Source organism: Mauremys mutica, chromosome 21, assembly GCF_020497125.1.
Source record: "Mauremys mutica isolate MM-2020 ecotype Southern chromosome 21, ASM2049712v1, whole genome shotgun sequence".
Classification (NCBI taxonomy): Eukaryota; Metazoa; Chordata; order Testudines; family Geoemydidae; genus Mauremys; species Mauremys mutica.
The window spans coordinates 2,274,243-2,287,224 of NC_059092.1; the positions used below are offsets into that span (position 1 = coordinate 2,274,243).

Below are 12,982 nucleotides of genomic sequence, written 5' to 3' on the forward strand. Positions count from 1 at the left end.
ATGAAGATTTAGGATTTCCACTGACAGACCCTACAGAAAAGCTGCAGGGCATTATTTGCAAAATGTTTCAGAAGAAAAGCCATGGGCAGCTAAAAACTTTCCCTAAGAACAGTTACTTTGAAAACTTAATTAGAATGAAAGATGTCACGACAGCTGTGGCAGACAGTAAAAGACTGCATTCTTTTGCACACTGGCCAGGGCATGCACGCACACTGTAGAAGGTGTAATTAATAACTGTCTAGGCATAGTCTTTACATTCATATAAGGATTTTTCCAAACATGCTGGAAAGCTCAGAGATCTCAGAAGTCTTTAGCAAGAGCATTTTTAGCTTTGCTGGATGATTCACCATTACCTAATTTGTCTTAAAACTTTTGCAAACAAGTTGTAGATTATCACATTTATTTCTCTCATCACAAAAAAGGATTTCTTCAGCTGCTTAAACTTCAGCATATGTTCGGAGTTGGTACGGTGTCACTTTCACAAAAACCTTGTAGCACGGAAGTGTCAGATTGATGTAACAGATGTTTTCATACTGGATGCCTCTTTCCTCGTTGCAGAACAATAACATGGATATTATAGATAGTTATTCCAACGTATTCTGGCAGGTAAACTAGAAATGTATCAAACAGCAAAGCACTCCCTGCATCAAGAGTTTGTGCCAGTTTATAGATCAAAATCTGGCAGTTTGTGGTTCTTAAGATTTCTAATGGCTCCTGTGGATTATGTCACTGATCCTGGGTTTTTTAGCTGGTTGCTGGTTTGTGAGCGCTTGACCACATATGGTTTACCACTTGGTATCTGGTTAAATACACGCTCCACAGAAAATGCCACAAAAGAAATTTTTTTGGGCATTGCATGGATTTGAGTGAGCAACAAAAGAACAGAAGTTTAATCTGGTGTCAATCGACATAACTCCATGAGTGGAGCATACTGATTGACGCCGGATAAGGATCTGGCTGTCATAGTCAGGCCAAAATGCATGTCTGCACTGCCTAGAATGCAGAAAAAGTTAGCAATCTTATTAGGCAATAAAAGTTGCACTTCAAAGTGGACACAGCACCCTCTCTCAGCTAGACCCCTGCCCCAAGAGGGGAACACAGCAACAATGGCTTGCATACTCCCCTCTTGATTCAGCTAACTATTCCAGGACCCTTGGCTGGCTGCACTCTTCAGAGGAAAATGCAACGTCTATGCAGCAGGCTGCTGCAATCCATGCATCAAGCCAATATTTTTATCTGCAGCAGCATACACGGCACAGGACCATGTCATCGAATTTCCATTCAATGCAGGCTGCTGAAAATAACCTGCTGAGTGTGCAGCAGAGCAACAGACAGCACACAAACCCCTCCGCCATACCAGGGTGCAGCGCACTCCTAGGCAGACTGAGGACGGCAGAGAGCTTATTACGTTTCCCCAGGGCTTTTTGTATTCGGTGTTTCAGGTGCCTGAAGTTAAGTTCTATGGCTATAAGTAGGCACATAAATAAGTGCCTTGATTTTCAGAGAAGCAGGGAGCCTAAGGCGCCAGTTGAAGTCAATGCTCAGGGCCACTGGAAATCAGGCCAGGTGTTCAGATCCTAAGATGCTCCCCCCGTGAAAATGTTGGCCCTAGTATTTTATCAGTGCCTGTGGGTCACAGTTTGTGTGCTGGACAAGATGGTGACATTCATACCTGAACAAAGGAAGCTGATAGCGGCATAGGTAAGTTTGGAAGCACATAATGCTTAACCACAACTGCACACTGACACTGATGCAATCTGCTTTTAGGGCCCTTCCAGTTTTCACCCTGGCAGGATGAATTCCAGTTTCTCATTGTTTTTAAAGAATGAAAATTGAGGTGATCTCAACCCAGATCAAGTTTTTATTTTGGTGTCAGAGGTCCCAATCAACAGCTCCAGAATTTTGCACTGAAGGTACTGGGGAAACCTCTGATTCTGTTTCAGGGGTCAGGGCTGCTGCTCACTTCTGGATCTAGTGCAAACCTGGAGTCTGTGGGTTGAACCAGAAAATGCAGTTAGGACATGTTCAGAAATCTAGCTGTGCTAGTCTCCAAAGAGGTGTTAGATGGGTAGCACTAGCAGCGGTAGAAGCATCAACAATTCTTCCAGCGAATAGACAGCCAGCACTTACTCTTCCCTGTGCGGCACCGGCACGTCGGCACCACAGTTGTACATTAGATGCAGTGATATAGTTTAGTGATCAGTTTCTCAGCAAAAAACACAAGATATAAGGATAACAACAATGACTATATAATTGCTTTTTCTGAGACAAACTCATAAGCGTCAGATGCAAGCTAAATTTTGCGGTATTTTCTCTCAAAGAGCACAGAAGATGCATTGCTTTTCCAACCAAATGTAACCTCAAAAGAATCAATAACCATTAGTGTGCAAGAAATTAATGTGAAAAACCCCAAGAATTCCTGTAACAAACATTATTTCAAGAAATCTTTTTAAAATCCTCAGCTTTAGAAAAATAATGTAGTGATCAAAATCCACACTTTCACACAGTGACTTGGGGAGTTAAATAGCTGGACTCACTTTTTAGAAAGAGCTTCATAAAATCATTGAAGTTAGAAATGGAAAAAAGTAATCCATCCTCTGGCAATACAGGATCACTTATCCTGACTATGTTTTGCAGTGCTTTGACCATTTGCAACACTCATGTCTTCCAGTAAAAGTGCTGGTTAGGATCTTCTGCATTTGATAGTCATATTTTCCACTCTTTTCACATCAGATATGAGGATTTTCCCATTTCCTGCTTCACTGCAGCACCCAAGAAGTTCTACCAATCTTAGTGTCTAAGGGTTTGATCCAATCAATGAGATTTTTACCCAAGGAAGGAGGGAAGGGCTGGACTACATGAAGAATGAAGGATTGTATTTAAAGAGTAAAAGCAGAAATTAGTAAACCTGCTAGCATATATACCTGTGTACCTAGCTTCACAAGAATTCTTTGGACTGACATGCTACTACCTACAACAAAAGACAAAGGTCTCAAAACCCTATAGTTCTCCTTGATAGGAATTCTAGAAGCAGCAAAAAGTTATGCTGTTTTTAGAGCCCATTTCCTCCAGGGACAAAGAATGAAAGTTTAACAGGGTTAAACATGGACAACAAACAAAGCTGAACATAAACAACTGGAGAACACCACAACTTTTTCAGGGCTAACAATTTTTATCTTGACAAATGATAGTAGCTCTTACCAGGCAAAACCGTGCCCTTGATCATTTGTTTAGCACCTTTTTGGACACTTCAGTGCTCTATATTTTCAGTCATTAATTCTTCTGCTAGAACCCAAAGTAGTGCTTTTTAGGAGCTAGAACTAAGTTTAGATCTGTGACAAGAAAGGAGCACACTGTACCCCATATGCAGGCAGCTCTCCTGGCTCCATTTCTTGTACTATTTGCTGATTGATGACTTAATAAAAATTAGAGGCAAACCTACAATACTGCACATTAGTTTTTTAGGGTCCTATCCAGCTGCAATTAAAGTCATCGGACAGACTGAGATCAGTGGGAGCTGGACCTGACCTGGGTTGAGGAGCGCAGGGCTAGCTGAACAGAGGCACGGCTTGAACATGGCATATCAACCTTTATGTATTTACACTTTTGGTTAACATTACTTAGCCACAAGCGTCGACAGCAGAGTAAAGGCCATTTTAAATCACCAATACATGGCCATAGGCATTTATAAAAAAAATATTTATCATAATATGGACATGAACAAAATCTCAGTTTGAGATTATAAAAACCTGCAGAAGTCTAAACAAAAAATATAAAAATGCATGAGTGGCTGTTGAATTATCTCAGATTTCTAGTCTGTTCTTTATGCATCACAAAAAACAAAAGAACATGACTCTAGAATTTCAGCAAACAAAAAAGAATGGTATTTTCTAGAACACGTACAGCAATTAAAAAACATAAGTTCCAAAATGCATCACGCATTTGAAAGGCAGAATGAGTGGAGGCTATATTGAAAAAGCAATGGTCTAAAGTAAGCAAATTAGCAGCTGATTTCTAATTATAACAGTTTTATTCTTTAAAATATAAGCAAAGAACTTGCTTGAGTCAACAGTTTGGAGGTAACTGAACTGCCTTCTCTAAAATATAAACAAATCATACAAACACAGAATTCACTTGTACAGTTGAACTAACTGAGAATATTTCAAGATATCCAGCTCCAAAGAGATGCTAAAATCTATTGTAAATGGAAATAACTGAAAATGTACTGAAAATGGAAAAAACCCTAACATTTAAGAGCCAGCAGCACCAATTATAAGGAATTAACTGCCAGTTTACAAACAGGACTAGTTTCAACCTGACACATAGTAGCTTTGGCTTCTATTTCTCTTGTAAAAGATTTATTTCTCATTTTCCTACAGACAGAAGGCAACTGAACTACAAAGTGTTCCTGCCTCCACCAACGGAGCAGGTATCTTGCTTTAAAACAAGAAATACAAGATCTTAAAAATTATTTCCTAGCCCACTTCCTATGTTAAGAAAGCACAGATTATATATATATCTATATATATTTTTCATAATACAAAAAGGACTCTGCCTGTCTGTTCCAATAGCTTCAGGAAAAACACAAACTCACCCTGTTTCTTGGAATCCTGCTCATTAAAAGAAAAGTTCTAGCTTATTAGGGTTTCCTCAGATAGCTATAAAAGAAAGTACTGCTGAGGTTTTTTTCCCCATCATGGGAGTGTCAAAACTAAATGTCAAAAGCAATTGGTGAATAAGACAGCCACTCCAGAGCCAAGTTTTTTAGCAGGAGCTCCATTAGTTCTATTAGGGTATTTTCCTCTTAGCAAACAGAAGCTAAATTATTCATGACCTTCTCCCTCTCTAAAAGCCTGTGGATGTGCAGCTGCTTTATAAATATTGGCATCATTTACTTTTTTATAAAGCAGATACTTGTCAGACGCTGTGGACAGGCACATCCCAATGACAGGTTCCACCTCTAACATGCCGTAGTTACGATGATGAGCTATTGTGGTGGTAAGTGCTATAGAAACGCCTATAAATAAACTCGAAGTGCAGTTCCCTCTGCCATGCTGGAGTAACTCCCTTGCAGCTAGTGCAGTTACACTGGTATCAAACCAATGCAACAGGGAATCAGGATCTACAGCTGAACAGCGTGACACTGGCAGACCAGGTGTCAGCTCATGCCAAGGCCGGGCCCGGGTCTCACTGAACACTGACAAATGCAGAGCTGGAAACCAGTCTGGCTCACCTGTGCGTTAGCACTATCCAAACAGATATTAAATGTTAAGTTGATAAGAATGTGTTTAGACTTTATGAAACGCTGGTAGGATGCTGCATGTATTGATTTCATTTATAATCTCTACAGCCCATGGTATAAAATTATACTGTTTGCTACACATCTTGTGTACCGGAGGAGCACTTTACCTTAATCAATGCTTCTTTTCCTGTTTGGTGAGTTACACAATTTACAGAGGCTTACAGTGCAACCAAAGGACAGATTTTGTTGACTGCATTGCTAACTCCATCCAGGAAGGAGAGACCTGCGCATGAACTCATCCCATCAGCTTGGATGCTGGGCTCGGTGGGGAGGAGAGTGGGGGGAAATAAAAATGGCTGACAAGGAGAAACTGGTCTCTTTGCCGTTTGGCATCTCACAAGGGCTGGAGCTAAGAAACAAAAGCAGAGATCCCCAGGGTCAACTAAAAGACATTCAGTGGGCAGATTACAACGTCTCTGTCACCTTTTGGAACCACAGACTAACTTATTTTTGTGTATATATGTTGCCTGTTTTAACCTGTAAATAATTCTCTCATTTCTTTTTCCTAGTTAAAAAAATCCTTTTGTTAGTTTACTCCAGGATTGGCTACAAGCCTTGTCTTTGGCATGAGATCTCAGGTACGAATTGACTTGGGGGAAGTGACTGGTCTCTTGGGACTGGGAGCAACCTGAATCTTTTGTGATTTTTGGTGTAAGTGACCATTTATAGAATCAGGTCTGGAAGGGACCTCAAGAGGTCATCGAGTCCAGTCCCCTGCACTCAGGGACTTACCGCTAAGTCCAGCTTGTCTGGGTAGCAAGATAGACTGGAATGCCCAAGCGGACTGTCTGTGATACCATGGTAAGACTGGCACAGGTGTTCCTATTTATTACTGGGTTGTGAAATCTAATTATTTTTGATAATGCCAACCTCAGGGCAGACTCACAATCATGAACCACTCCTGACAGCATGACAAACAGTTCAAAGTAAAAACTTTTCTCCAGTACGTGGTTTGAAAACAAACACTAAGAACAGTTATATTATACACAGATAGATATTAAAAGCTCTTGCTATTTGTGAAAGCAAAGGTTCCATGGAGAGACTTTCATTATAACCCTCTAATATTCTCATAATGTCCAAAAAAGTTCTCTTAATTGGTAGAAGTTTTCCATGCTTGGTCTAAGCCCAGATGTGAGTTTGTCAGGAAAGCCACAGCCAAATTTATGTACTCACTTTTAAATCACACCCAGGTAAAATGAGAAAAACCAAAAAACCCACTCTTCTTACAGAAGAAAGAACAAGACTATTTGGATGTAAACCAAAAAAAATGACTAAAATCTACAAACTGAGACTCCCTAGGTTAGTAGTCCTCCGAGATTACTAGAGAAAGAGCAAACTGGCGGGAGAATCAGTTCTGCACACGGCAGCGTGACATTTCTGCTAAGTTCAGAATTCCAACAGTATCTAATGGGGCCGTGGAATCGCAAATACACAACAGCCCTGAGCTATGCAGGTGAGGTGTCTGCACTGTTATTTGCACTGTAGAGTTGACTACTTTTTTTTGACCAAGTGATTGTAGAAGTGCACAGTGAACTCAGGAAAGAGATTTTGGGGGGAAGAGGGAAATCAAACAAAAATCTCAACGTTAGGGTCACCTTTTACAGACTCAAAAGTCAGGAGGAAATGCAGACGTTATGGAGCCCAATACTGAACTTTAACTAAATCGTGCTCAGCCCAGCACCAGAGGATGGGGTTTGAGGGGGCACTCGGACAACCTTGATCCTGTGGCTGTTCCAACTCACTCCCACCTGCCACAGTCATCCCCAAGCAGCCAGAGTAGCTGCGGATTGCCAGAGGGATGCCAGCGCCTCCCAATGCACTTGCTACCCACAGCTGTACAGCATGGCATAGGGCACTCTACACCAGGCCTGTGCCATCCAGAGATCCTACCTCACCAGGGGAACCATTAGCTGGCCAGTTACACTTCCCAGCCCTTTTGGACTGCTCTGGTGGCACAAAGGGACTTGAACTGGGCCACGGATCAGGCCTGCGGTGCTCTCATGGAGCACTGTGAATGGCTAGTTACATGGCCAAAAGTAACCTACGCTGGGCCCAGGTCTGCTCAGCGCTTCTAGGTTACTAGAAAGTGAAAATAATAATAGATTTCTACCAAGTTACCAAGAGGTATTACCTTGTCTTTTGAATTGCCTGCTTTGAGTGTTTGAGCATAGCCTGACATTATGGTATGTTCAGGCACACGGGTCACGGCTAAATGGCGAACGCAAAGTCACCAAATACGCTAATAAAATAAAGAGAAAGAGAAAGAACATTGATAATGCTCTGACTCTGCAAACGTGCTCACATCTAGCTTCATGGCCAGGTACACCCACCCATTGATCCTTACGGGTCTGGTCTCACACGTAAACAGGTTAGGAAGCGTTTGCAGGATCGGGGGGGGGGAGGGGGGCGCAATAGAACTGATCTTGCTCCCCCCGACGTCGATGGTAAATCATCCTTTGAAGTCTGGAGAGAGAACACGACAAGCAAAACAAGTGGACGTCCATGAGAGCCTATTAAGGAGAAAAGCGCATGAGGGGTTTTAACTTTTTAATCCAGCCTCTTTTCAGTGGTACTAATAAGTGGCCATTACTAATGTTGGCCATGTGCCAAACAACTCATCTGAATTGTTCTTTACATTTCTTCCATGCCTAGAATTCCCCAGATTTCCACAAACCATCTGTTGATTGCTCAAGGTAATAAATATTCACAGAAAAGTATTTGCATTATTTGTGCAGCATTAATGATTAGAGGTTTTGTTTTAATTAGCTATTTAATCATTGCTTTGCATATTGTTGTAGAGTCAGCGTAGCTGAGTGATCACGAACTACATATCTAGGAACGCAGGAGGACAAAATGTTATGACAGTGTTAATGCTGCAAAACCAGGAACATCATGAAAGCTATTACTCCACCAGTGGTTTAAGACACTTCTCCCTCGTTTACAATCTTACCATACCCCTCTCTTGCCCCACCCCCCTTCTCTTTCAATACTTATTCTGTTTCATCCGTGTGGCTTTATGTAGCTATGAGTTGAGAACATCAATTAACAAAGAAGTGTGCAGATTTGGGCTAGAGTGCCAAAAGCCGCCTCATATTTCCTGATCACCCCCACTTGTGTCTGGATCAGTGATTGGTTTGGGAATTCGCTGTATTGTTACATCATTAACTTAAGCCTCCAGCAATGTTCAAATCGTTTCCAGCACTCCATTAACACGGGGTTTGTAAGGGGTTCCTTCGATTTTAGACAGTAAAAGGATGAAGAAAAATTATTTCGTCTTAGACCCAAGGTAATGGTGTTTCTCCTAATGCACATACCCATATTAACAGGGCTTGAACAAGAACCCAGTGGAACTCTGGGGAAAAACAAATAGGTCTGGGTTTTGCCAACACGTTCTCACAGTTGCATAGCAGCCTCACCCTGAGAAATGTGTGTGTGTTGTAGTTGAGTCAAAAGACAGGAATATTGACACCGCCACACTCTTGTATTCTGTACGACTATTTTTGACCCGAAGATGTCAGAATACAAGTATTCCCATTTCTGATTTTGAAAATATGGTCTCCTTAGTATACAGTAGATGGGTGCTGAGTGCCAGAATGGAGACTGCCCCATTATCTTAGCTGAAAGAGCCACTGCTGCACTCCGCTACACCCAGATTCCAGGCTCCCTTGAACAGCTGAGTCAATGTAAACATACATTTCATTGCACGATCAACACAGCACAGACTAACATTTTGGCTACAGAGCTCCCCGCCAGGCTCCTAATTATCCCCAACCCTCTTCTCATGTCTCAGGGAAGTGACAAATTCATTATGTGCCACAGGCTTGCAGCCTTTCGTTTTACCTCTGGCTCTGCAGGCCAAGGTTTTCCAGAAGTGATTCGTCAATTTAGACAACTCCATTTTTCCATATCCAAGTAGTAATACTGTAAAGGAGCTGAACTTGCAGAAAGAGCTGAGCTCCCATGTCAGGGAACTGGGCCCTTTTAAGGGGTCTTAGGCTGGGCACCACAGATCACTAATCTTAGCCAATAAATGTAAGATGGTACTGGCCCTTCTGGCCAGTGTAATAGGGCAAGTCTCTTTCTCTCTCGACAAGGACGGGATGGAGTTGTAACCGAATTTGTACACTAAACTGTCCTGGGTTTTTTACTTTGAGCATTGCCATTTCTGATCTGGCAATTCTCCGGACTTCCAACACACTGCCATTGAAAACACTTCACACTTTGCTAAATTATTGTATACAAATTGTACGCGCACACACACACTTATTTTGCCTATGATTAAATTAAATGCAGCCATCTCAGTAATTTAGATGATAGTTCAGCTAATCTGTACAGATTAATTTTCACAAGCCGAACAGGACACCTACTTCTGCAGCATAAGCATGAAAACTAGGGCCAGGCGAGGAGCTGGCTGAATTTGAATTGCAGAGCTGATCTTCTATACTCTTCCATTCTGTAAGGATAAGGCTTTTTCTTATAGCCATATGGTCAGGCCTAAGGCCTTTGTCTGCCGCCACATTAAGAGAGCAGCAGCCATTAGCTAAGAAGCAGGAAATCACATCCTCACATTCCATCTAAACTGCATTAAAACAACGTAACATCAGACTGTTAAGAAGGAGACCCCGTCCTAATGGCACCCACTATCACCAGATAAACAAACAGATCTTAAGACGGTTAAAGAAAACTTAGTTTGACAGCATCTGTCTGGCAAGAAATCACTTATCACTAGTTGTGGTTGTGAAATCCTCATTTTTTTTACGGTTTTATCTTTATGGTCCTCACTTCCCTATTGTTTGTCTGTATGATCTCTGTCTGGTTCTTTGATTGTTTCTGTCTGTTACACAATTAATTTTGCTAGGTGTAAATTCAGGTGGTGGGGGGATGATTGGTTAGAGAATTTTGTTACAATGTGTTAGGATTGGTTAGTAACATTTTAGTAGAATGATTGGTTAAGGTACAGCTAAGCAGGAGACAAGTTTCACTATATAAACTGGGGTCCAAAAGGAAGTTCTTTGGGAACCAACTCCAGGACAGAGGTGCCAGACCTCAACACCCTCCCAATGACACCCTGCAGAAACTGGAGTCCCCCAGATGACCCGTTCCTGACGGGCCATCAAGAAAAGTTCATCTATTTTATTGGGAGTCGTGAGCATTGTATGTGTAGCATGTGCATTCTGTTTTGGTGATTGTTAATAAATAGAGGTTAAAGTAGGATATTACTGTGTAAGGCTCTTTCACTGGTGAAAGACCCTGTAAACCCACAAAAGATTAAGCTCTGAGTCCAGAGGGAATGGGAGTTTGCTATGAGTCCAGAGGAGTAGAACCCATGGAGGGGTAAAGCTAGAGTGCTTAATTAAGAGGGTTACACCTGAGCCCGAGGAACAGGGTAAGGATGCCTAAATTAAGAGGGTTTTGCCTTGAGGGAGGGAGGGATAGCTAGCTTAGTGATTTGAGCATTGGCCTGCTAAACCCGGGTTGTGAGTTCAATCCTTGAGGGGGCCATTTGGGGATTGAGTTGGGGATTAGTCCTGCTTTGAGCAGGGGGTTGGACTAGATGACCTCCTGAGGTCCCTTCCAACCCTGATTGTCTATGATTGAGCCCTAGGAACTAGGTAGAGGTGGGTGCCCTACAGTGCACAAGTGACAGAGAATTTTGTGCAGGTAACAATTCCCTTCAGGCTGCCAGAGCCAACACCTGCTGAGTTTGATGATACATAACATTATACCCATGTCTGACAGGTTGAGACCCCTTCTGAAACGTGCCTTTCCCTAATTATACCTGTCACTACTTTTCAGTTCCATTTTTTATAAAAAAAAATAACAGACTCTGTTACCTGTAGAACTGGAGCTGTCGTTTGGGACTCCCATACCGAGCACTTCCGACAGCAAGGGAAAGAAAGAAGAAATATTCCACAAATCACATTAACAACTGGGAAGTGCCAGAAACAAAGCTCAGTCTCAGTTCATCTTGCAATGATCTTTGTGCTCTAGCGACCCTGTACAGTTCACCTCCACCAAAGTCTCTATAAGGTTTTCAAGGTCTCCACAGTTTCTCTTCACTAGGAGGAGCTGAAAAGCTCTGTGAAAGCTTGACAACAATGCCATCAAGTGGGAGTAAAAATTATGGGCACAAAATCTGTTCAAGGCCCATACAAGCGGATTCTGGCTCACCTGATTCAACAGAATGTCATTCAATGTTAAAACAAAATAAAGTGAAATACAGGCAACATACTCTTAAGCCCTTAAATGGAATAGATTATTTGAAAAGAAATTGAAGAGTGACCCATTCCTTAAAATAACAGGCACCAAACCTCAGAAGGAAGCTTGAATATTGTTTATGCTATCAAGTGTTTGCACCATTCTGGAAGTAACTGCTGTACGTACCTTCAAAAAAAAAAAATCAAGGTTTGGATTTTAGGATAGAACAGTGGCTGCCTCAGAGGTCATGACAACTGGTTTACCCTATTTTTCAAAAACTGCAAAAAGTGTGCTCCCGGTACCAAAATCAGCTTCTGTGTAGAGGTAGTCAGGGAAGCTATACACTCGGTTGAAAGGCTCACCTGTAAATCATCCCTGGAGAGCCAGTCTGTCTTAGCGAGAGTCGAGCAGGGGAGTCAGTGGTAGATTCTGGATACATTGAGCCAGCCTCAGTCTTCAAGCTCAGTTTTCTTTTTTACCTTCTAAAAAGATATAGAATAAAAGTTACAACCGGAATAAATTGAATTTTTAAAGCATAAGAATTTTTGTGTTTCCTCTCATTACTTTCTCTTAGTGAGCAGGGAATATTCCCACTGGTTGGAGCTGATATGGGGTTCAGGACCCTGGGTTCTAATCCTGCCTCCACCACTAATTCACCATGAGCTATCGAACAGATCACAACCTCTGGGAATAATATGGATAGTCACGAGACTATAGGTCAGGGGTTCTCAAACTGGGGGTTGGGACCCCTCAGGGGGTTGCGAGATTATTACATGGGGGGTTGCGAGCTGTCAGCCTCCACCCCAAGTCCCACTTTGCCTCCAGCATTTATAATGGTGTTAAATATATAGAAGTGTTTTTAATTTATAAGGCGGGTCGCACTCAGAGGTTTGCTATGTGAAAGGGGTCACCAGTACAAAAGTTTGCGAACCACTGCCATAGGTCCATTGCCAGTACCAGACGCTGCAGAATGGGAAGACAATTATGGAATATCCTCCCAATGGGAACATCTCATCCTGACCCCCACTCAGCCGAGGGGGCAGGGTTATGTCCTGAGTCAGGAGAGGTTGCATACTTTTCACATAAATTGCATAATTTTAAAAATCCTGTGGAGTTTGTTCTCATTATCCATGTACATGTCAAACTTCCTCTGAATACTGCTCAGCAAACACGTCAATGACATATTGTGGCAATGAGATCCACAGGTTAATTATGAATTGTGAAGAGGAGTATTTCCTTTTATTGGTTTTAAATTTTCTGCTGTTTGATTTCACTGAATGTCCCCTTGTTCTCCTATTACAAGAAAGGCTAATTAGGGCTATCCAATGTTTCATTTGTATATCCCGATCTTGTCGTTCCCCCTTGCTCATCTCCTCTCTAAACTGATGAATCTCAACTGTATTGATCGTTCTTCATATGGAAACCTTTCCACCCGCTCATCACTCTCATTAACTGTCAGTGCCTCCTATTTCTTCTATATCC

At 42.0% G+C, this 12,982-nt stretch overlaps 1 protein-coding gene across 5 annotated transcripts in view; it reads right to left on the bottom strand.

Annotated features, from left to right (window-relative positions):
* The window catches only part of KCNAB2 (potassium voltage-gated channel subfamily A regulatory beta subunit 2), a 102,563-nt gene that overhangs the window by 49,027 nt on the left and 40,554 nt on the right, over positions 1-12,982 (bottom strand). For 2 of the 5 annotated variants that reach the window (XM_044996244.1, XM_044996246.1), the window contains 2 exons: positions 11,863-11,979; positions 11,137-11,178 (listed from right to left, as the gene is read on the bottom strand). In XM_044996244.1, coding sequence (XP_044852179.1) covers positions 11,137-11,178; positions 11,863-11,939 — 119 coding nt within the window. In that variant the 5' untranslated portion in view covers positions 11,940-11,979. Of the gene's footprint in view, positions 1-11,136; positions 11,179-11,862; positions 11,983-12,982 lie in introns of those variants that run through there. The other 3 variants (XM_044996245.1, XM_044996248.1, XM_044996243.1) reach the window with 2 other exon arrangements.